This window comes from Lontra canadensis, unplaced genomic scaffold, assembly GCF_010015895.1.
Source record: "Lontra canadensis isolate GAN:19392208 unplaced genomic scaffold, GSC_riverotter_1.0 scaffold39, whole genome shotgun sequence".
Classification (NCBI taxonomy): domain Eukaryota; kingdom Metazoa; phylum Chordata; class Mammalia; order Carnivora; family Mustelidae; genus Lontra; species Lontra canadensis.
This window is the reverse complement of record NW_022631033.1, coordinates 6212422-6238418: the sequence shown is the minus strand read 5'-3', so window position 1 is coordinate 6238418 and position 25997 is coordinate 6212422. Positions and strand designations below refer to the sequence as shown.

Sequence of the window (25997 nt, the reverse complement as noted above, 5' to 3'; positions counted from 1 at the left end):
CCCAGTTCATGAACATAGTATCTCTTCCTTTTTATTTAGGTCTTTGGTTTCTTTCATCGAGTTTTATAGTTTTCAGCATGCAGTTCCTGTAAATATTTTGTCAAGATTTAAATATTTTAATTTCTGTGGATGCTAATATAAACGGTATTTAAAAAAAAAAATCAGAATGCCAGTTGTTTATTGCTAGTACATAGAAATACAACTGAATTTTGTATATTGATTTTGTATCCTGTAACCTTGCTGAACTCACTAGTTGTGAGGGCTTTTTTGTAGATTTGTTGATGTTTTCTGTGTAGATAATATCTTCTGTGAATAAACAGTTTTATTTACTTCTTTCCCAATCTGTGTGCATAATTCTTTTTTTTTTTTTAATTCCCTTATTGCACTAAGACTCCCAATACAATGCAGAGAGAAACAGTGACAGCCTGCAACTGCTTGAACTCCTTTGTGAGGCAGATTAAATTATTATAAACAAAAACAAAAACAAAACAAAACAGGATAGCATAAACCCAAAGCGTTTCTCGGTATAAATGAATGTAGCTTTGGAAAGCACAATGTTTCTTTGCTTTGTTTTATTTTTAAATTTGAAAAGTTTATATTGTTAACAGTACTAGTGCTGGCTAGCGGTTCTGGTGCTTTTACTAACTGCTTCAACTTTCCATTCTCCGAAGGATAATTAGAAAATTCAGAGTGAGAAGTACTACAGCTCAGTATCAGTAAATGCCACTTTCTAAACCAGAACCAATCAAATTAATTTCTCCTTAAAAAAAAAAAAAAAGTGTTTTTGTTTTGTTTTGTTTTTTTGTTTTTTTTAATTTGACAAAGAGACAGACAAGGAAAGAGAGAACAGACGCAGGGGGAGTGGGAGAGGGAGAAACAGGCTTCCTGCTGAGCAGAGAGCCTGATGCAGGGCTCGGTGCGGGGCTCAATGTGGGGCTCAATCCCAGGATGCTAAGGCAGATACTTAAGGACTGAGCCACCCAGGCGCCCCAAAACTAATTTTTCTTAACATTCACCTTAATTTCCTTCTTTGTGGGGAATGACAATATTCTTTGTGTATGAAAGACTTAATATTATTCAATGAATCTGCTGATTAAAACCAAACCTGACAGTCAGAAACTTAGACCTCAGGAGTAACCTCTGGGAACCTATTAATTGTAAAATAGTTCAAAGTATACTTCACTCTCTAATCACTGGGAAGAGACTGTCCTACCCATCCTTGCTCCCACCAACTGTGGTAGAAAACTTAGGTGTAAGAGTTCATGGAGGTATAAAAACATAACACTCAGCGTTTGCAAATCTCTTCCTTTTTATAGAAGAGGAACAAAAATAGTAATTACATTTTTTTGGCTATTTTAAGTTAACAAGAAGACAACACAAATCAAATTACAAATATTTTTCTAATCAGATTTTATAGATTCTTTGTCTCAGTTATAAGAGTAATTAATTTGTTCAAACAACACCACCTTAAGAGAATTTGCTACTATGTACACTGTTTAGACTTTTCCTACCAGGAGAATAGTATTTGTGTTTTTTCCACAACTACACACTATGGGTTACTGGCTAACACCATAGAATCCTGGCAACCAGATTAAACCCTGTGGTTGTGTGACAAGAGGCAAGTTAGTGAACCTCTCACATGAAAACATTATACGTCATTATAAAAGACAAAAGGACCAAGCAGCTAATGAAATAGTAGTGGCAATGAAACTATTTCTAGGTTACACGTTAAGATTAAAAAGTTGGGACTGTGGTTTTTAATAACAAAAGAAAAGGGTAGAGGGAGCTTATGTCCTGAACACTTTGGAGCCAGAAAACAGAAGAGGTCTCGTCTTCTGAAAGGACTGACTTGGACTGGCAGAGTTTCAAGGCAATAATATTCGTTCCAAAATAAGCCAATCCTCTGCATTTCCAACACATTTCAGAACATAAGGAAATGCTTTATATGATTCCATAAAGTTATTTTAAAATACAAACCCATTCTGTAGATGTAATGCCTCTCTCAACGAGGCAATTTTCACAGACGATTTTTAAAAATTGAGTTGAAATTCTCACAAAACACAAGTAACCATGTTAGAGTGTCCAGTGCGGTGGCATCTGGTATATTCACTGTGTGTGCCACAACCACTTCTTTCTGGTTTCAAAACGTCTTAATCATTCCAGGAGTGTACTCCATACCCGCCAAGCAGCCACCCCTCATCCCCCCCTGCTCCATTCCACCCCTGTCAATTGCTGGTCAGCCGGCCATCTCTATGGACTTGCCTATTCCACATAAACCATAGGAGAGGAATTAGACAATATGTGACCTTCTCTGTCTGGTTTCTTTCTATTAGCATAACGGTTTCAAGGTCCAACCAAGTTACGATTGGAATGATGGCCAGCATGAGTGTCAAAAATGTTTGCTGAATAATAGTAACTGATACTGGGGCGCCTGGGTGGCTCAGTGGGTTAAAGCCTCTGCCTTCAGCTCAGGTCATGATCCTGGGGTTCTGGGATCGAGCCCCACATCCGGCTCTCTGCTCAGCGGGGAGCCTGCTTCCCCCTCTCTCTCTGCCTGCCTCTCTGCCTACTTGTGATCTCTGTCCGTCAAATAAATAAATAAAATCTTTAAAAAAAATAGTAACTGATACTTACTTTAATTAGATGACCTTTTAATCGTTTTACAGATAAGGAAACTGAGGCTTAGAGAGTTTAACTGTTTTACTGGTCACACAGCCAGTGACTGTCAAGGTTAACATTAAAATTCACTCTTATCCATTAACCTTCAAAAAACACATAAAGTGGTGTGCAGCCACAGAATAACGATATCCACGTTTAAGGTACCAGAGATAAAAAAACATTCTCTAGGCTATCTCTAGAAGTAGACCCCAGAAAGAATATGGGCTGTGAATCGAGGAAAGGCTGAATTCAAATTCAAAACTTGCTCATTTTCAAGCACCGAGACCATAAGCAACTTACTGAAACTGTTCAAGTCTCCGTGTCCACAAAGGACACAAAGGGGTCTTGTACTAACAAGCTGAGAGAGCCTAGGTCAGTCTTCTGCCAGGATGGCCCCACTCCTTAAATCTTCTGTGTGACTCCCATCTTCTGGAAGCCGTCCCATCTCCCCCTCCACATATGGCTGGCTGATCTCTAGAACCTTCCAACTCAGTGCATGGTCTTCGGGCCAGCAACCTGCACATTACCTGGAAACTTGAAGCCAGTGTAGAAGTTTAGGACCAAGACCTACTGAGCCACCATCTGCACTTAATAAGCTCTCCGGGGGATTCACATGTGATTAAGTGTTTAAACAGCACTGCTCTGGCTGTCTCAAAAAAAGTGGCAGGAAACCAAAACCTTAATACCACCTATTTAACCAAGACAGATAAAATAAGCAATAAAGTACTAAAAATAAGTAGTTAAGAACTCTTTTTCCTTTTTAAGAGATAGTAACAGACAGAGACTAAATACCAGACCGTAAGAGGGAAAGGATGCCGCACACTGATATATACTCAAATATTCTTACTAAAATGTCCAGCTATATGGTATATGGGCATTTATGTGAGATTTGTGCTGCTTGCAGGCTACCTAATCTTTTCAGCCAGAAAAAATGAAAATGGATTATTCTTGGATTTTGGAGTGTAATGGCCCACTGTTAGCTACTTTTTACATATCACTAAGCAAAGACCAGGGTGACCTAGCATTTCACCAGCATACTTACATGTGAAGTCCAAACATCTTTATAAATAACACACACTCGTACTTTTCTTATCAAAATGAAAACAAAGAAATAAATATAACACATTCCAATGTAACTAAAACAAACATCAGAACATCATTTCGCCGTGTGAAAACACAGTAGGAATTATTATTACCATCAATAAACCAACTATTATGACTACTCAGAGCAATCACTGCTTCTTATTCTTTCTGTGAATTTGAGTTTAAAAGATTTTTTTTTCTTACATGAGTGTCAGGTCACCTTATTTTCAGTAAGTTTTAACAAGAAAACCATGAACTACATGGACACCTTCATAATATAAAATGATGCACAATGTTCTTAACATGACATTTTTAGCTCATCAGAGGCAAATCAAATTCTGAGGTTTCTTGAAGAAATAAGTATGTTTAGTCATGTACCTACACACTTATTCCTTGCACAAGGAAGCGCTGTGTTCCAGTTCCATCCTGGGTCCTGGGCCAGGCAAGAAATGACAGGCATGGTCTCGGCCCTCAAAGAGCTTGTAATTGCTAAATAACCACGGTCTGTTAAAGAGTTTCTGCTTTTCTGTTTGAAACTTTCTTTATTTTGCCCTAGTCCCCTGTGCCAAGGAGGTGAGGGGCTACCTTGAAGTAAGTTTTACCACTAAAATTACCATTGACAATTTAACAACTAAAGCAAATGTTCTACTACAATAAAGTGTACACGTCAGATCAGAAATATTGAAGGTTAAGTGGTACAGACTTGCAGCTACAAAATAAATAACTCATGCAAAAATTAATTGCTAAAAGAGCAGATCTTAAAAGTTCTCATCACATGGGGCGCCTGGGTGGCTCAGTGGGTTAAAGCCTCTGCCTTGGGCTCAGGTCATGATCCCAGAGTCCTGGGATCGAGCCCCACATCAGGCTCTCCATTCAGCAGGGAGCCTGCTTCCTCCTTTCTCTCTGCCTCTCTGCCTACTTGTGATCTCTGTCTGTCAAATAAATAAATAAAATCTTTTTTTAAAAAAAAGTTCTCATCACAAGAAAAAAATTTTTGTGACGGTGTGGTGACAGATGTTAGGTAGACTTCCTGTGGTGATTGCTTTGTGACGTACACAAATCTTGAATTATGTTGTATGTCAGTTACACTGCAGTTAAAACCTGTGAATAACATTAAGTATTTGTATACTATTCTTTCTTGCTTTGTTATTATCTAAGAAAACCAAAATCAGAAAGAATTCTATGGGGGGTAGGGGGAGGGGAACGCTTGGCTGGCTCAGTCTGTAGAACGTGTGACTCTCAATCTCTGTACCCCAGGCTGGGTGTAGACATTACTTAAGAATAAAATATTAGAAGAATTATATAAAACAAAATTCAGTGGAGAGGTGTTTCTCCATGTACTGAAGGACACTCTCCAGTGGTCAGAAGAAAAACCAACTCAAAAGAACTAAGAAATAGATCCAACACACGCCGAAGTCAAGCTGTTACTTCAGTTGACAAAACCATTTTTGGTTACGTATTTCTCATTCTCTGGTAAAGAAAACCTAAAAGATTTCCTGTAGAGAATGTTCCAGGGCAACACATTTTAGAAGAAATGTATTGTGTGGATCATACATAAAAAGTATCAGGTACCAAAATCTACAATGTTGTCAACTATAGTTTTGAAGAAGGTATGACAGTTGTCTAAAATCCTGTTGTCCAGGGGCGCCTGGGTGGCTCAATGGGTTAAGCAACTACCTTCAGCTCAGGTCATAATCCCAGGGTTCTGGGATGGAGCCCTGCATCAGGCTCCCTGCTTAGCCGGGGGTCTGCTTCTCCCTCTCCCTCTGCCTGCTGCTCTCCCTGTTTGTACATGCTCTCCTCTCTCTCTAACAAATAAAAATCTTTTAAAAATAAATAAGTAAAATAAGATAAAAGAAAATCCTGTTACTTCTTGTATCAGCTCTCCTCAAAACCTAGTATTATCACTAAAGCCTAATTCACAGAGATACTCAGGCAGACACAGAGTTCAAGCGTGCTGTTCTCTAGAGACCTATTTTTACTTGAGTATAGAGCTTAGAAACCTGAAAGAAGGGACAGCTAACAATGTTTCTGGCATTAATGACAGATACCTAGGATTATATGTAAATGATGGATGTTCAAAAAGTCCCAGAGAATCAAATCATGGTTGCACTTTTCTGATGAAAACCTAAAGTTAAGATATTCTGTGTTGTTACTGCAAATGAGAATGGTCAGACTGAGCACAAGTGACAACTGAGGAACTCAACAGAAAGTTCCAGAAGTGACATGTCAAAGATGTACCTGTAGGGATAGCTGGAATTTTTTCTAAAAACGAGTTTGCATTTGCGACACAACTCCACATTGACTAAGTGGAGGTCCTAGAGTCGTCAGTCACAAGGCAAGAAGGAGATCATTCGAGGTTTAAAAAAAATTAAGAACTGCCTCAGTAAATGCCACCACCATCTACCTTCAGGTGCTCAAGGAACAAATTTAGGGAAGAGCCATCTTGACTTCTCTGTTGATACGTGCCACATGTTACCAAATCCTGTTGGATCTTCCTAAAAAATATACCAGTCTGATCTCTTCTCTCGACCTATCTGCCACTATGCTAGTCATGGTCATTATAATTTCTGACCCTGAAGGTCTTAACTGACTTCTTCTGGTCGCTCTGCTTACTCTTACCTTCCTGCAATCCATTCTTTCCATAGAAGCCAGAGAGATCAAAGCCTCTCACTCTCTAGTTCAAGTACTCCAGTGGCTTCCCAAACTCCTGATCGTGACAACACGTGGCCTGGTCGCTGACAGCCTCTCCAAATACCTAACCTTGCTCTCCTCCTCACTCAAAGTGCCTCGGGGTTTTCTCTCCCTTGCAAAGTCTCAGCTTCAAGACCCACGCACTTGCTTTTTCTTTTGTCATGCGTATTAATTAGATTCTGTCTCGCCCCTTTACAAAATTGAAGAACAAATTATTGATGTATAGATATGAATGCCCAAAATGATAACGGAATCTCATTCACATTCTAGTCAATGGTTTTGTCCAGAGTGACTTCACAGGCTTCTCACACTCAAAAACAGCCCTCCTTTAAACTCCACTACTAGTCATCCTAATATAGGATAATATATATTTATAAATTATATATAATATATAATATATAATACATAATACATAATAGGACAGTGACGATCACAGTCCTATTCACAAATCTTCTCAAATGTTCTCAGGAAGGGCAACACTAAAGCCCTCGATTTTCCACGGTCAATCACTTTCTCCCATCTATCCTGAACCACGAGTCTCCATGGAACCAGGAAATCACAGTGTCTCCAACATGGAAAAACCACGTGGCAACTCCACGTTGGAGTTCATCTGAGGAACCGCCAGGATGAAGCAAAGGGATGGCAGAGAGGATGGAGCATCCGCATGGGACCACCTATGTCCTGGGGCGCAAGGGAGGTCCTTCCGCAGCATGCCTGAGGCTCTGCGGAGGAAGAGTGTGTGCATTTTCCAGTAACTACCTCAGTGAAGGCAGCAATGCGCTACAGGCCATATGCTTCTCCATAAACAGGATCCATTATTTTAATAATGGAAGTTTAAAAATTAGGTATACTTTGAGATGATGACTTACAGTCACTGCCTTAGGATAATGCCTTTATCAAGACTGTTTCAAAGGTCCGCATTCAAATCAGACAGGTTATTTTTCCTAGTATCTCCATCACTAAACACAACTGCAAAATTTGTGCACTAAACACTATTACAAAAATGCTCTGTAAGGACTCAATAGGACAGTGGGTACAAAAACATTTTTTTTATTTTTTTTTAAGATTTTTTTGATTTATTTGACAAAGAGAGAAATCACAAGTAGGCAGAGAGAAAGGAGGAAGCAGACTCCCTGCTGAGCAGAGAACCCAGTGCGGGGCTCCATCCCAGGACCCTGAAATCATGACCTGAGCCCAAGGCAGAGGCTTTAACCCACTGAGCCACCCAGGCGCCCCGTGAAAACATTTTTTAAAGTGGAAGTACTTTATCAAGGTATAATTATCTGCGGCACAGTAAGAAGGATTTTGGAATCAAGCCGACGTAGATTCAAAGAAACATACAGGAGACCTTAGACAGCTCGGTATTACAAGTGTCTAGCACATGGCTACAGCCAACAGATGCAATGTAAGCAAACAGCTCAGAAACCCTAGTGATAAATGCGGAACACCAAGCATACGTTGCTTAAACATTACTCTTAGAATGTGCTCAAGAGAATGGTTTTCAAGATGATTCTCTTTAGTCTTGGGAAAACAGCATGATAGACTAGAATACTGGTGACAATCCTAGACTACCGGTCCGGTTCTGCCACTGCTCATAGTTCTAGGACAGTGACTTTGCCTTCTTCAGTAGCAAACGAGCGGTCCAGGCTGCATGAACTACGGGCTTCATTCTAACTCTGACATTTGATTCTATGCTCACACTGGTTAAATCAGACAGCACTTCCTGAATCCAGTGTGAGAAAGCCAAAATTGCATCCCATCATTTCAAGAAAATTAATTCATTATGACATCATTCTTTGATTTATGACACACTTGATTATAAAGCGTTTTTTGTTCTTTTGTTAATAGTCAAAGTGTCTTGAAATTTGGCTGTGGAACTGTCCAAACTCCCTATTTGCATTTACAACTGTTTAGCTTTCAAACTCTATCAAGCCTTGTTCCTAAGCTGTGCAGAATTAACATGTTTGGACCTGAATAGAGGCTGACTCACTCCTCACTGCTATAAGGTATCTCTGGAGCAGAGAAGGAGCTGCATGTAACAGGAGCCAGAAAGAAGCAGCCTCGGTCACACGGCATTCCATTAGCTTCACTGAACGCAAAGCAGTAGAAAGGTAAAGCAGAATTGTAGATAAGTCAGGGGAGAACAGACAAACACCAAATAGGTGAAAGTTAGAAGATAAGGTCTCTAAAGAATTCAAACAGCACTGTGCTTAAACACAATTAAAAAAAAAAAAAAAAGCTTTGGTCCTCAGGGATCCTTTGGTCAAATCAATTTCTTTATTTTTCTGTTGTGTTACTTCCTGTCTCCCACGAATAGGAAACAGAGCAACACCCAACACAGTTTTCTATTTCTCTGTATCTGCCAGACAATTTAGTCATGAAGCAGGAAAAACACAAGTTATTCTCCCTGTTGAAAACAGCAGAGTTAACAATGAAAGTAGGAACCACTATAAACATGTACAAATTGCCAACACAGTTTTCAAAAAAAAAAAAATTTTTTTTTAATTCAAACTGAATGTTATAAAATCATTATATTTTTTTGATATGACTAACTGGGCCACATACAACCATCTAATTTTGAAGAGCTGCTAGAAGCCTCCTTTACAAGCAATTTCCAGAGAATACCACACAAACCCTGAAATAAAAACATTCTCAGTAATGTTTTTCTTGGAGGCAAGCTCCCACAGCTAGCCAAAAGGAATATTTTAAGAATCCCCCAAATTGCATCGGGGACAAGGGAAAAGGAGGGGGACCAGAGAGAGAGAGAGAGACAGTCATTCCTTTACACAAAGACAATGTGAAGTATAGCATATGGACGCTTCATATCTGGGCCCCAGAAGAAACTGCACGCTGCGGAGTTCCTATCTAAGGGCACACACAGGCGGCCGATGAGCACTGAACTGTGTATGGACCTTCACCATTATGTCACTCGGCTTTATAAATGACAATGGCAGCTATTCTCTCTCAAAAGAGTTTATCATGCATGAGCTCAAGCCCCACGTTGGATGTAGAGATTATTTAAAAAAAAAAAAAAAGTTTATCATGTTTGAGCAATTGCATTTTTTAGGCAATTAAAGGAGGGAGGCCATGCAAGAAGCAATGATCTTTTATTTAAGTGAGATAAACAGGGAAAGAAATTCAGTTCATTTCTAAACTTTTTTTTTTCCTTAAGAGTGCAAGTCAGCAATAATCTATTAAAATCAATAAACACGCAACACCAGTGAGAGGAAACACTTGACAGACATCACAAGTAGACCACAAATAGACAAGCAAGCACTTTACCCCGCAACAGATCTGGTCCTTTTCAACTTCCCAGGAACTGGTACTTCTCACAAGTCATGAAATGTTTAGGCATCACTGGTAAAGCAACGTCTGAAGCAGCCTTCAGAGGAAGATACTAAAGCCAAAACTATCGCTCTCAAAATCTGAGTGATCACCTACAGCAACACTGCTCTGATGGTTTTGGAGAGGGCTAAAATATATGAAAATCAGTACTACAATGGCTTTTACAGAAGTGGGGTTTCCAATATACCGAATTACCTCCAGATACCCCAGAGTACTCTTCTTAGGTCCCTCAAAGAACAAATGTGGGCATACTTCCCAGTGCCCGCCCAGACCCCACCATGTTTCCCTCCTGTCCTCACTGGGGGTCCCCCAGTCAGACCCCACTGACTCTCTTCTACATGCCCGCCACACTCACGAGACCTCCTGGTCATTCCTCAGAACTAGCGAGGACAGAACAGACGGCCCACCACAAAGTTCTCAAAGTTCCCACTTGTCCAGAGAAAAAGTATCTTTTTTAAATAGGGTTAATGCAGTCTGTGGAGACAAAACTGGTGACAGTAGACAGTGAGTGATTTTCACAGCTCTTTGGGGAAGTTGATACATTGTCATCCCTGCTGTAAAGCTAACATTTATTAAGTTCTTAATTCCTGCCAGTCACTAATGTGAGCACTGTGCATGTTTAACACTTAGCTTTCACACAATCCGGCGAAGGAGGCAGGGTCCTTGGCTCCGAGTCACCAATAGAGAGCCGTGGCTCAGTGAGGAGGCATTCTGCTCTCGGCACCCAGGCAGCTGAACGGAGTCTATTCCCATTTTATGTGGGGATGGAGGCTACCTTCCAGCCTGTGAACCCTCTGGATCTGGGGCCAGCCATGGAGCCTGGCATTGAACTCTCCTGTACTCAATTATTTTTCCTGTTGCTTCATGTTATCATCCTAGTAACTGTTAAAAGAGCAGAAGCCTGGATCTTGTGTTCTACTATTATGGGTCTTCTACGTCAAGATAACCGTAATGTAAACGTACTGCCAATCTGGACATTGTAAATGATGAAGATAATATGATAGAAATACACGGGGCCCTCCAAACGGAGCATGCATGTATTTACATATGTGTACAGATGTGTATTTTCAGGGTAGTTATTTAAATAGTAATATCCTTTTCATTCCTATTCTCTCTGAGTAACTATTTGATTTCGGTCTTCCAAGTAGAAGCCAAGATAAAATATATGAACCTGTCCAAGTCTTATCTTATAAAAGAAACTGGTTTAATCAATGGTTTAGTTTGGGAAAAAATAATATTAAATATTCAAGCAGCTGCTTTACCACTATTTAAAATCACGATATTGGTATATTCAATGTGTTATTTAAAAATATGAACTGACTGCTTTCATGCACCAGCTCGGTAGTGTAAAAACCTGGAGGAAGCCTCTTAGGGTTCAGCATTAGTACAGCTGTCTCAGTCCCCTCTCTGCTCTTATCCTAGAGGTCCACAGAGCCAGTCCTCCTTCTGTAGACCAGCTTATATACCCACAGCATCACCCAGTGAGCATGAAGGAACAGGAACACCTTCAAAATAGTTAGAGACCTAAGGCAATCTATTTTATACTTTTTGTAGGCATTTCTTCTTTATTTTTATTTTCTTAATGTTCTCTATTTCTCAACTGTCTTTCTTCTTGTTTATAATCCACAAAGCCAATTCTGAAGACAAAAAGTCTTAAGTAGATGTATTGGCAAAGCTGGTTCCTTCCAGACACTCTAGGGGAGGATCTGGTCCAAGATTCCCTTGGCTGCTGGAAACCCTCTGCGTTCCTTGCTCATAGATTCATCACTCCAAGCTCTGCCTCTTCACACAGGCATCTACTCTAGCGTCCTTCTAAGCTGTCTTGAAGCTTCTCCTACAGATTAAAGCTTCTCCTACCGACTAAAAGTCATCAACCTGCGGTACAGCGAAGTGGATAATATGGTGCTTATGGAGTTAGTATCCTCGTACATATGGGACTCCAGAATGATGCACCCCCTAGAAGCCATCCACAGCTGACCCCCAGAATTGTGAATGTGTTACCTTCCATGGTGAAAGGAGCACTGCAGATGCAATGAAGTTGAGGACCTTGAGATGGGGAGCTGTCCTGGGTTATCCAGCTTGGCCCCATGAGAACACAAGCGTCCTTATAAGTGAAAGACAGAGGCCAGAAATCAGAGCAGGTGTGATAAGAGAAGCAGAAGTCACTTCCTGCCAGGGGCCATAAGCCAAGGAAAGCAGGTGGCCTTTAAAAGCTGGAAAAGGTAGGAAACAGACTCCCCCTAGAGATTCTGGAAGGAATGCGGCCCTGACAACACCTGGGCTTGGGCCCAGAGAAACCTATTTTGAACTCCTGACCTCCAAAAAACTATAAGAGAATAAATGTGTGCTACTTTTTTTTTTTTTAATATGTGCTAGTTTTAAGCCAATAAATTTATGGCAATGTGTTACAGCAGTCACATGAAATGCATACAGTACCATGGACTCCTTAGAAGAAGAAATTATTCAAGGTGGTATCACTTGTGCTTATTTAAGAGAATTGCTTCTGGCTGAGTTGGCTGAGTATCTGGCAAGGATCCATGGGTGACATGTGGGCTCCTGGTGCTACCATCACTTGGTACCCAGCCAGAGGGAGCCACCATCCTTTGAAAAACACAGCTCAGGGCATCTTGCTCCCTGAACAGAAACTTTCTGATAGCTCATCATGACACAGGAACATTATCCAAATACTACCATGGCCAAGCTTCCCTTCACCCGCTGGCTCTCTTGTCTCATCTCCTACTTTTTCTCTTGGTGAGTCCCCACCGAGCCTTCTTATTATTCCTCAAACATAATGGTCCTGCCTTCAGGATCCCGCCCTCACTGTAGCAGTCAGGGCCTCGAAGACTGGACCTAAGACCCGTCTGGGAACCCCAGCAGCCCAACACCTAGAAGCCGGGGTTCTGTGGGAGATGGGGGTGCAGCTGGTTGAAATGGAGCTTGGGCAGCCCTGCAAAGAGAGAAGAGGACCATCCTATCCTGCAGTCAGCTGGTCCACCAGCAGGGAGTCCACAGCGCAAGAGAGTCATCCAAGCTGTGGCAAGAATCATGGTTGTCTTTTTTTTTTAAATAGGATTTTATGTATGTATGTATGTATGTATGTATGTATGTATGTATTTGAGAGAGAAAGGGAGAGCGAGAGAGAGTGAAGGTGGGATAAGACGGGGAGGGAGAAAAAGAAGAAAAGAAGCACAAGCAGACTCCATGCTGAGTGCAGAGCCAGAAGTGGGGCTTGATCTTACAACCCTGAGATTGTGACCTGAGCCGAAACCAAGAGTCAGACACTTAACTGACTGAGTCACGGGGGCGTCCCTCTCACAACTGCCTTTTATTACTGAGCAGTATTCCACAGTACAGAAGTTTATTTTTCCCTCTACCCACCAAGGGACATGTGTGCTGTTGTCAGGTTTTGCTGATTATAAGCAAAGCTGCTACAAATATTCATGATATTCATGTACAGGTTTTTGTATGAACGTGATCTTTCACGTCTCTAGGGCAAACACCTAGGAGCTGGGTTGCTCAGTGACACAGTGAGGATACATTCAACATCACATAAAATTTCCCAGCCATGATTTGGAACAACCTTCCACCCTCACCAGCCGTGTACGATGTTCTCCCTCTTTTCTAGAGGATTGTCGCTGTACTTCATAATCCAGCCACCCTGTTAAATATGCGGCAGTATCTCCCCGTGGTTGTAAATCATATTTCTCTAATGATGTTGAGCATTTTTCATCTGCGTATCTTTGACAGGGTGTTCAAAAAAAGCTTTGGGCTATTTTTTGTTTGGGTTGTTTCTTATTTTTGAGTTTTGAGAGTTCTTTATATATTTTGGATTTAAGTCTTTTGTCAGATGAGCTATGCAAATGCTTAGAATGTGTTTCATGGAGTGTAAGTTTTTACACTTGACGAAGTGTCATTTATCACTTCTCATTTTACATATCATGCTTCACGTGTCGTATCTAAGAGCTCTGGGGGCGCCTGGGGGGCTCAGTCAGCTCAGCATCTGACTCTGGCTCAGGTCGTGGGCTCAGCATCCCGGGATCAAGCCCTGCATCAGGCTCTATGCTCAGCGGGGAGTCTGACTCTCCCTCTCCTTCTGTCCCTCCTCTAATCACGTTCTCTCTCTCTCCCTTTCTCTTAAATAAATAAATAAATAAATAAATAAATAAAAAAGAACTCTCCACCTAAACCTGGGTCATATCCTATGTACTTTTTAGAGTTTTATAGTCTACATTGTAGTCTGATCCATTTGGGGGTAATCTTTGCATACAGTGTGAGGCACAGATCCAGTTTTCGTCTGCGGATGTCTAGCACCTTTTACTGAAAAGACTCACCTTCCTCCACTGAACTGACTTTGGTTCCTGGTCAAAAACCAGTGGGCCATATTTGTGGGTCTATTTCTGGACTCTACATTCTGTTTCATTATGTCTGTCTTTTCCCAGACACTGAATTGCCTTGATTACAGAGACTTTAAAGGATGCCTTAAAAATCAGATCATATTAGTCCTCTTTGTTCCTCTCTTTCAAAATTGTTTTAACTATGCTAGTTCCTCTCTCTCTCTCTCTCTCTATATATATATATATATGTATATATGTCATAGTTATATACATATACAAGTATATGTATATAGTTTAGAATCAGCTTATCTATATCTTCAAAGAATTCTGCTGAGGTTTTAATTGGGAATGTATTGAATCTATAGATTGTTTTAGGGAGGAGTGACATTTTAACTATACTGAGTCTTCCAATCCATGAACATAGTATGCTTCTCCATTTATTCTTTAATTTTTTAACCAATGTTTTATAGTTTTCAGCATACAGATTCTGCACATATTTTTATGTCAGATTTACACTTGAGTATTTCAGTGTCGACCCTGTATTATTATATCCTTGTATTTTGGCAATTTGTTCTAAGAGCTTTTTTACAGATTTCTTGTGATTGTCTACATGGATGATCATGGTGTCTGAAGAGCCACAGTACCATTTCTTCCTCTTTAACCTCTTTAACTTTAATTTCATTTTCTCACCTTATTGTAGTTGTACTTCATTTATTCACTCATGTGACAAGTGGCCCAGGTTCTGCCTCAGCCCTGGAAGTTCCCCAAATATGTTCCACTTCCTGCCTTTCTCATGTGTAGTAGTTAATCCCACATATAGTTACCATATGCTAAATTTGCATCTGGCTCTGTGTCTATGTAGGATTAGTGGGAGAATATTGGCAGTACACTAAGCAGAAACAAGGATGCATCCAGGGAGTTGGTCTTTACACATGGCAACAGTAAATACTGATTCTCATGTCTGACCTCCCTGCTCAACGTCCCAGAAGAATAGATTGGGTACAGAATCAAGCACAGATGTATGTCCTCCTAAATGATAAAGAACATTTTTTCCTCTGAGACATGAGGGAAGGAAGAGCTGATTGATAAAGACCCAGAAAGATTGAGAATTGGAGAAAAGGAATACAGGGTATTCATTCATGGAGTTATAGATCATATTTCTTACAAATAAATGGGAATCAGTACAAATATACAATTAGGTAAGGTAGTCCCCAGTTGCTGCCAATGCAAATAGTACTTTTTGGGGGGGAATTTAAAACTTTTCCACTTCATGACTTTAAGCACAAAGTCACAAACATCTCATACCAGAGAGCTGCGGGGTTAAGTCATGACACAGGAAAAAGACCACAACCATTCTTAAAAATACATCTGTAGTTTGTTTGCGTATTATAGTCCTACTGGCTTAAATTAACACAGTATTAATATAATACATTCTTAGGGGGAGGAGGAAGAAGGGGAAGGTGGATATGTGGCATATTCAGTATAGTAACACAAGTAAGAAATGACAGTACTTTCATCAGACAGCAATGCTTTGGAGGAACCATAGGTTGAGGATCAAAGTAAAAATAGAAAGAGTAACAAACAATCTTAGTTTCTATGAATAGTGAAAACAATGATTTTTTTTTAAAAAACTACCTTTAATGCGCAGAAATAAGGGCAAGCAATGTTACAGACAGATATGCGTAAGATAAAACATATCCAAATGGGATTAAATGAACATGTTTCATCCTAAGTAAATCCATCTGTAAAAACAATCACTGAATTCTTTTGGCTTTTTAAACCATCACTAACATAGGTCACATTATTTCTTGGTCAAACACAGAAGAAAGTTCATTTGACTGTGAGAACACGCATTTTGTGTTTTCATTCCAAGCCTGTTCTAATCTTATTTCTGCCAGTGGCTGAGCTCTGTATCCAGAAGGCCACTCTTCTGCTTTTGGTCCTCACCACACTCCCGTTCCCAAGGGATCAGCAGTGGCTGGAGGTGCTGGGCCAAAGGGAGAAGAGTTCAAGGAGAGAACAGGAGCGGGATTCACCACTCACAGGAAAGTGTGCAAAGTCACACGAGTGCAAATCAAGTGATCTAGTGTCACTGCCTCAGATGACCATATCTAGCTTCTGTTTTCATATATGTACTTGCAACAGCTGCTTACACAACGGCTTACCCATTCATAAGAGAGAATCCAGCAGCCACGAGCGATTCCCAGCAGCACATTCAGGGTACGCAGGGGATTCCCGGCGAGCACATGGGTGGTAGTGCCACAAACTTCCCGGGCAAATGAAAAGCCCTTCAACTTATTCACAACCTGGATGACAATGTTCTGCTTTCTGACAAATAGGAGGGGAAAAAATCAACAGATTACTATGTTTCCTACATATGAACATCAAGGTGGTTATACTGAAGAACAATTTTTTTTAAAAAAATAGAAAGCTAAAATTCGACGTTGATCTCAGCTACGGAGCTCACATTTTAATTTATTTATAATCAATGCCTTAAAGTATGGAGAAAGAAAAAAAAACTTCAGTTCTCAGCTCCAACTGTCTATTTTAACAACTGACAAAGCTGTTGTCAGTTGTGGGTGGCTCAGCGGGTTAAGCCTCTGCTTTCGGCTCAGGTCATGATCTCAGGGTCCTGGGATTGAGCCCCGCATTGGGCTCTCTGCTCAGCTTCCCCCTTTCTCTGCCTGCTGCTCTGCCTACTTGTGATCTCTCTCTGTCAAATAAATAAATACAATCTTTTTTTTTTTTTAATAAATACAATCTTAAAAAAAAAAAACACAAAAAACAAAATCTGACAAAGCTGCCCCAGGCTCAAGTGGCTTCATCCACGGGTGGGAACACAGCTAGCATCAGGATTGGCCCCAGCTCTTCCCACCTCAGAGAGATCTGAACCAACCTGGACCAAGCTTATTACTTGCTTATTTTATTTGAAGTATAACATTTATTTGAATTCACACCACAGTTTTTTCTAGTAAGAGCCAGGAAAAGGCCCTTTTCATTACATTATCAGCTCAAGCCTTGGGGCTAATTTGGCAGAGGCTCCTTATTTTTGCAAAACCCATCATCATTTGTCTTCTGGTCTGCCATTCCATTAGTGCCTTAAGTACCTTTTAAGAAATATATATCCTTACCATCTAACCTCCTCACCAAATTGTTTACCATTTTTCCTCTCCTCCTTTTACAATTACCTTACTAAAGCCCTTGGCTTTGACACGTTGCACTTCCCTCTCCCTCCCAGAATTTTGGAAATCCCCAGTGAAATATAAAGGACATGAAGGGCTTTCTAAGTCACTATAACCTATTTGGTGAGTTAAGAGATACATTTCTCTTCTCTCTAAAAATTAATATGAAGAGAAAGAGGTTGTCCTTGCCCCTGCAACGACCACCTCTAACATTGCCCCACGGGCTTCACAGTCCTTCCCAGTTTTATCTCTACCATCTTGGGCATGTCAATCTCAAGACCTATTTCCTTACAAGTGAAACGAAAGGGTGGTACTGAATCACACTCTAAATTCTACGAGATCCCTATGGCAAAAAAAAAAAACAGATGGGGCAAGACCCCAGCCCTATCAGCACTTCAACATAGAATCAGTGCTTATTGGGGTGATGGAAAATATTAAATTCAGGGAAAACACAAAGAAAACAAAAGCATAAGGAAGTGAAAAGCTCTAACCATATGCTCACCAGAGCCCTTCATCTCCACATATCGATGATTTTCCTGTTCTAAGCCTGGCAGCCGCCTGCTATTTGCCAGACGTGTTAATCAGCCACAAGTGTCTCTTCGAGACACAGCTGATCACTGTGGCATCAGAACGTCTAGGTCTTTTGTTTTTAAGTCCAGACAAGAAGTATAAATGGGGGGGAGCGGATAAAAAGAGAATATGGCCTAAATGAAAAGTTTGATTTTTAAAACTCTGATGGAGAAAATAACTATTTACTAATGTGTTTTATATTGGGGGCAAAAATATAGATTTTAAAAAATATCACACTGACCACACTCAATTTTGGCTTCCATATTAGATGATTTAGAATGTTCAGTATATTTCATAAGAGATCAACAAAAACCGTGAGTGTGCTCTTTTTACACTAGCTAATATACGGTGTTTGAACTACTGGTCCTTTTGATCTCATATGCCATCAGTAGGAAAAGGATCCTACAACATCAAGTATTACAAGCATGCACTTTTTTACAGGCTATTTTTCACTGAAATGTCCCAATGTTTTGATGAATGCCTTAAAACCTTAAAACATATGATTGATATAAAAAACAAAACATGGTTTTCCCCTTTAAACAGGAATTCAAAAATCTGTTACAAAGAATATGGTGCTGTATTTTTGTTGGATGTGCTATATATTGTGTTAAATGTTTAAGGAAGATGATAAGAGCGTGCCAGCAAGCTATTAACTCTTTCCCAAAATGTGTGGATAATGGCTTTAATAGCGTTGTAAAGAGTGTCCCAGCAAAGTGTTCCTTTAAGAACTTTGAGGGAATCAGCCAGTGATGCTCCATTTACTGGACTTTCGTGGGGCAGAAGTGGTGGACACACAGAGACAGTACATATGAAACAAACACGAGGAAGAGAAAAACACCGGAATCCCTCCTAATGCTGCGTAAACAACTCACAAAGTCTTCAGCGCTAACCTGCTCATAGGCTTCTAACCACCGTTTTTTACTTCCAGGGTTCTTCTAACTCCAACACCAATTGTACAGAGTAACAGCAAAACGGCACAAAGCTATGGGCTGCCTTAAACATGCAGCATCACAGTATATGAAAGAAAAATCTAAAATTTTTACATTGAGTAGAAAGTTATCAAAACAATGAGTACTTACTCAGATGGCATGCTTGTCATGACTAATGTTCTTGTTGGCTAGAGATTTCAAAAGAGAAGGAACAAAAAACAGTCAGAAGTATAAAAAACATTTTTTCCCACAGAAATTAACTTTAATACATTTTTTGAAAAGTTACATCACTTAAAAAATAAACATTTAAGCATATATCAAAGTAAAAAAACTTAATATTCCTGGAAAAAAAAAAAAAGAACAGCCCGAGAGATATAAATTCAGATACTATCCCAAACCAATCCAAAATAATTCCCGAACATGAGGTAGAGGAGCGGGGCGGGGGAGGGGGGGCGGAGAGAAATACTTCCCCCAGAAGTCCATTCTCCTAGTTAGCTAGCGGACCTCTAAATGTGCCATCCTGCTTAGGTATCAGCGAGGAAGAAGAGGGTAAGACGCCATTTTATTCAGGCTAAAGACCTATTTTCCAGTTTCTATACAACTCTAGCCCTGCCTCAGTCACACATACACAATACTGCTCGTGGTCCTGGTGCCTGGGTCCCTAAATGCTTTAACCTCTCACACCCAGAAGTTCAGATAATGGGACTGCTTATTCATGAGTTAGCATCTGCTATTAATTGGAACTGTAAAGTTCCTTTTTTTTAAGTAAGTTTTTAAATACTTTTTTTTACTTACATAGACACATGCTGATGGCATTAAAAAACACGTATGTTAAATGCTTTGGAAATACATCATTAGAAATATAAATTCCCCTATAATTCTACCATCCAGAAAAGACTATTGTCCAATAATTTAGTTTATATTCTGCCAAATGTTCCTTCCATGGGAGGGTGTGTATATATATATATATAATTAAAATAAAATGGACTCACACTATCCATACATTTTTGTAACTGAGATGAAACACTTTGAATGCAACCAACTGTGCAGTGAAACCATGAGCTAACCATCGCACACTGAGTGTGTCTTGAAGGACCATGCACGTAAATGAGAAGAAGGAACAAAAGGCATTTAAAGGACTAGTGTGGACACACACGGTGGAGTCGAAGGAGCCTGTGCGCTGTACGGGTGTATCTGGGGAAAGTGGAGGAAAGAGCATGAAGAGATAATATGAATCAAAAAGATACTCAGGGGCACCTGGGTGGCTCAGCCGGTTAAGCCACTGCCTTCTGCTCGGGTCATGATCCCAGAATCCTGGGATCGAGTCCCACATCAGGCTCCTTGCTCAGCAGAGAGCCTGCTTCTGCCTCTGCCTGCCACTCTGCCTGCTTGTGCTCTCTCTCTCTCTCTGACAAATAAATAAAATCTTAAAAAAAAAAAAAAAAAAAAAGATTTCCCCCCAAAAAAAGATACTCGAAGAAGTGTCAGATGTGGTAACTCTGAGGATCACTGACCTCTTGCAGTTGTCCCTCCAAGAGAGTCTGTTGTTAGCCCTCATTTGCTTTGGATACAAAGCAAACAACCACAGCACAGCTTTGTGGGCTGAGTTGGAAGACAAGGCCTTTATGTAGGAGTCTATAATCACCAAGGGAGATTCCAGTGGAACCTGATTGTGATCCTCAGTGTTATCCTTGAAGGAAAGCTATGCAGGCCCAGGAATGTAATGAGCCCCAAATAAAGTCCAACAGGTGCTCCTTCCACGACACCCATTTTCTTCTGTAGAACCATCCAAAAGATGCCAGTGGAATTTCATCTGTGGAAAATCACCCAAAGAGGGAAGGGGAATGGACAAGGAAACCTCTTGACTTCTCCAATGCTAGGCTTTCTCCCCACGGCTTCACCCTTCTTTACCTGCACCCGCCTCTCCAGGTGATCCTTCACACAGCCTCATGGATTTACATGCCAGCCACAAGCTGACAATTCCCAAGTTCATATCTCTAGCACAAACCTGACACCCAGACTCAAATATTCTACTCACTACATGATAAGGAGGGCCATCTGGAGGTCTAATAAGGATCTTGAATTTGACACGTCCAAAACTGAGACACTGTTCTAGTCAGGGAATTAGGCAAGAAAAATGGAATAAAATAAAAGACACCCAAACTGAAAAAGAAGTGAAGCTATCTCTACTCATAAATGAGATGATCTTATATGCAGAAAACTCTAAAGAACCCAGAAAAACAGAACTCATAAATGAATCCAGCAAAGTCACAAGATACAAAAATCGATGTGCAAAAATCAGTTGTATTTATACATGAATAATGATCAGAAAAGAAAATAAAGAAATAATTTCATTTATATTAGTGTCCAAAAGAATAAAATACTTGGGAATAAAGTTAATAAAAAAGATGCAAAACACCAAACGCTGAAATTTTTTTAAAAAATGATGAAAGAAATTTGAAAAGACCTAAACACATGTAAAGACATCCTGCATTCATGCACTGGAAAATTTAATATCATAAAATGACAAGACTATCTAAAGTACCTTTAATGCAATCTCTATCAAAATCCCAATGGTGAGTTTTGTAGAAATGGAAAAACACATCCCAAATTTATATGGAATTCCAAGAAAACCCAAAACAGCCAAAATAATCTGGAAGAAGAAACACAAAGCTGGAGGTCTGATACTTCCCAATTTCAGAACTTACTATAAAACTACAGTAATCAACACTGTACGAGGTCAGCATAAGAACAGAAATTAATATAGAGTCGAGAGCCCAGAAATACTCTCACATCTAAGGTCAACTGATTTTTGAGCAGGGCGGGTGCCAACACCATTCACATGTAAAGAATAGTGTCTTCAACAAATGGTGCTGGCAGAACTAGATACCCACAGACAAAAATGATATTGGACCTCTACTTTATACCACATACAAAAATTAACACAAAGTGGATCAAAGAACTAAATTTAAGAGCTAAAGCTACAGAACTCTCAGAAGAAAACAAAAGGGAAAATCTTCGTGACCCTGGATTTGGCAACAGTTCCTTAAATAGGGCACCAAAAGCACAGGCAAAAAGAAAACAAATAAATAAATAAATTGGAATTCATCAAAATTAAAAACTTTGATGCATGAAAAAATACTATCAAGAGAATGAAAAAGATAACCACAGAATAGGAGAAAATTATTTGCAAATCATATATCTGAGAAGCATTTAATATCCGTAATACATAAAGAATGTCTACACCTTAACAACAAGAGAAAGACAAACAGCTCATTTTTAAAATGGGCAGGGGTGCCTGGGTGACTCAGTCAGTTAAGTGTCCAACTCAGGTCGTGATCTCAGAGTCCTGGGACTGAGCCCTGTGCCAGGCTCCACACTCAACACAGAATCTGCTTGGGCTTTTCTCCCTCTCCCCCTCCTGCTTGTGCTCTCGCACTCTCTTTCCCTCTAAAATAAATAAATAAATAAATAAATAAATAAATAAATCTTTTTTAGAAATGGGCAAACAGGGGTGCCTGGGTGGCTCAGCGGGTTAAGCCTCTGCCTTCAGCTCAGGTCATGATCTCAAGGTCCTGGGATCGAGCCCTGCATCGGGCTCTCTGCTCAGCGGGGAGCATACCTCTCCCTCTCTCTCTGCCTGCCTCCCTGCCTGCTTGTGATCTCTCTGTCAAATAAATAAATAAATCTTTAAAAATGGGCAAATAACTTGAATAGACATTCCTTCCAAAGAAGAAAAGCAAATGGACAATGAGCACATGAAAACATGCTCAACATCACTAGATAGGGAAATCCAAAACAAAACCTCCATGAGATACACACCCCTTCATACCTGCTAGGTTGGCTATAATCAAAAACGTGAAAAATAACCAATGTTGATTTTTAAATATGATGCCAGTGTTGTGGAAAACAGTTTGGTCGTTCCTCAAAAAGTTAAACCCAAAAACCCACACAGTCAAAACACTTACTCCAAGGTATATACCAAAAAGGATTGAAAACAAGGACTCAAATACTTGTGTGAGAATTTTCATCACAGCATTATTCACAAGAGCCAAAGGGTGGAAACTGCCTACATGCCCAACAATAAATGAATGGATGTGATTAATCTGGTGTTTACGAGCAATACAATATTATTATTCAGCCATAAAAAGTAGGGAGGCTGTAATACACAACATGTATGATTCTGGAAACAGTGTGTGTGTGAAAAAAGCCAGATATACAAGACAAATATTGTATGACTCTACTTACATAAAATATCTAGAATAGGTAAATTCACAGAGGCAGAAAACAGAACAGACTCCCGGGGGCCAGGGGTTGGGGGGGAATGGCGAGTTGTTGCTTAATGAGTTCCAAGTTTTACTTTGGAGTGAAGAAAATTTTCTGGAAACAGTGACGATGACTGCATCAAGTGAACACTGCCACTGAACCATACACTTAAAAACTGTTAAAATGGCAAATGCTATATTGTATGTTTTTTATCACAATAAAACAATTACACTACAATCTTCTCTCCCCAGCCCACTCCTTCCAAGCCTCACTGGCTTAGTGGCAATTCCACTCCTGCACGGGTCAAAAGCATTTTCATCATCATTCTCGCCATTATTTTCTCAAACCCCACATCCAATCCTATCATCTCATCCTATCAACTCAACCTTGCAGATGTATCTAGACTCTGACCACTTCTCATCAACTCCACTCGTGACATGCCAGCATCTCACGTGAGTCACTGTCAAAGCCACTTAATTCTTCTCCCTGCTAAAATCCCTGAGACTTCAGTCATTGCTCAACACAGAGTCAGAGCCACGCTGTGGAAACACACATCAGATCACGTCACCCTTATTCTCACAGCCTCTGGGGGCTTCACGTCTCACTCTAAATATACATGAACCTTTGAATATAATCAATCTATCCCTCAAAAAGAGAAAATCATGAACATGACCCCTGTTAAGTCTGAGTGAAGGAAGGTCACATACTTATGTCTACCAGAAGTTTGACAGAGAGGGGACATCCCACCTAGGCTGAGGGAAAGAAATGGTTGTATATAAGGAAACTCAAACCCCAAAATAAAAATCTCAATGAAGAGAAAAAATATAAAGAAGACAAAACAAACAATCTGACTTGTAGATGTTGGGTAAGAAATCTAGAAGATTTAAGGTTCATTGACACGGTTCAGCCACAGAACCTACAAGAAAAGACAAGCTCCCCCTGGAGCCCCACACTAACAAGTGCCATGATAGAGAGCACACATTCAGACCGGTGTGACAAATACTCCTGGCCTGAAACACAGTGATGAGACAGAAGCAGCAATGTTATTATGAGCCAGCACATTTACTTAACCGTTCTGATAAATTACACATTAGAAAATACGTCCAATAGAAATCCCCTGATTACTCAAGAAAGCTCCTTCTACATGACATGGACTGGTACATGCAACTTCTTTACAAATGAGTAACAAAATAAGATGGTTAATGGAGGGAGAAATAGATACGTGATAAAGTAAATATTTTTAAAAGTTGGTTGTAGAATCAAGGCTGGAGGAGAAAATTGGGAAATATTTTGACAAGGAACAGAAGACATACTGGGTGTCTCCAATGGACACTTCCGTGCTGTTCGGCACACACACCCTTCAGGGTTATCCGCTTCTGCGGGGTTTATACCTTTTGTCATCTTTGAGCTATTTTACAACCTTATTAGCTGTAGAAAATTGATAAGAATGCTAATTGTTCTTGTCTATAGAAATGCAAACCCTGTCCCATGGACATTCAAGTGACTTCCCTCTCCCCGCAGTGACAGAGCCCTGTCTGCACTCCTAATGATCCATGAACAGGTCTCCCCTGTGGATTCTCCTTTGCAGAGGACAAAACAACTTCCCAGTCTCATCATTAATTAATGAGTTAAATAAAATCTTTAACACATATTCATTTTCTATTAGAGGGAAAGTGATGATGTATCTTTAAAAAATTATCTTTTAACAGTTATGAAGGTTTTCCACCAAGTTGCCCAACAGACTCATCTGCTAAAGATTAGCGGCTTCTGTCTGACAGAAGCCGCTAATCTTTATCGCCAGAGAACACTCCACAGGCGGCTTGAGCCCAGGAAGGTCTATTATTGGCTCCCGGAGCTGAATGCCAAGTGGCAAGCCAGAACTTTGCTGGCTCTGTTTCTCTGATTTTAATTTTCCTCTCCATTTGTTTTGTTTTGTTTCATTAATGGATGAATGATTTGCCATTAGTGGAAGCAATGCTTAGGAATTTGGTTTTATGGTCTGACTACATTGTGTTCTATATAAATTAATTAATGGATTATAGAGATTTATTCTTTTTTGGTAAGAGACCATAGAGGACTGGGTTTATTAGCTTTTTTTTTTTTTTTTTTTTTCTTTTCTTCTGCTTGCTTATTTGCCCGTTTTGGAGCTAAAATCAATTAAGACATTCATGCCCACAAGGAAGGAGAATAGCTTCCTGAAATCTGGACTGGTCTTAGTATTTCTGTCTTTGTTCTTGACCAGCGGCTGAAATTATAACTAACTCAGAAATGTTTTAAGAATTCAAATTCACACAGTTAATGTATTTGGAAATTACTATTAGTTTAGTAATTTTGGCTTAATGAAAACAGTTACGTCTTATCTGAATTCTCCATGTTAAGTATAATATAAACATACATTTTATTCTACTTGAGTTTATTTTCCCTAGACTTAGACAGGTTTACTGGTCAAATAAAATAACATTATTCCTGTATAATGTTTAAGATTTAAAAAAAATGTAAACTTGTGACAAATCATTATTCTAACAAGCTTTTTATATCAGTACTAATTGTATTTAATAATACATCAGTGTGAAGATAATTTCCAGGATCTTTAGTGTTGAACTAATTAAACAAGGAGGCCATTGGACTAAGGTGGCTCTCAGGCCTTAGCAGCCTATGTAAGCAAACAAACACCAGAGCCTGTAAACCCCTTAAGTTTAAGAAATCAAAACTGAAGAGCAACCAATCACAAGCAGCCAACTAAGCTTTCCCATATAAGGCAACTGCTTAAGCTAGAGCCAATCAAATAAGTTCCTTGCTTTGATTCCGCATCTTCTCTGTAAGTTTCTCCCTTAGTTCATGGCCTTGGAACACCCCTAACCACTTCGGGTTTGTCAGTGCCTGATTTAAGTCAAATTTTGTCCAAATAAACTTTTATTTTTTAAGATTTTATTTAT

At 39.8% G+C, this 25997-nt stretch overlaps 1 protein-coding gene across 1 annotated transcript in view; it reads right to left on the bottom strand.

Annotated features, from left to right (window-relative positions):
• Nucleotides 1-25997, bottom strand: part of MCPH1 (microcephalin 1) — a 239038-nt gene that overhangs the window by 136303 nt on the left and 76738 nt on the right. Inside the window, exons 10-11 of the mRNA XM_032869818.1 lie at nt 18946-18983; nt 16280-16442 (exon numbers count right to left, since the gene is read on the bottom strand). Coding sequence (XP_032725709.1) covers nt 16280-16442; nt 18946-18983 — 201 coding nt within the window. The remainder of the gene's footprint in view (nt 1-16279; nt 16443-18945; nt 18984-25997) is intronic.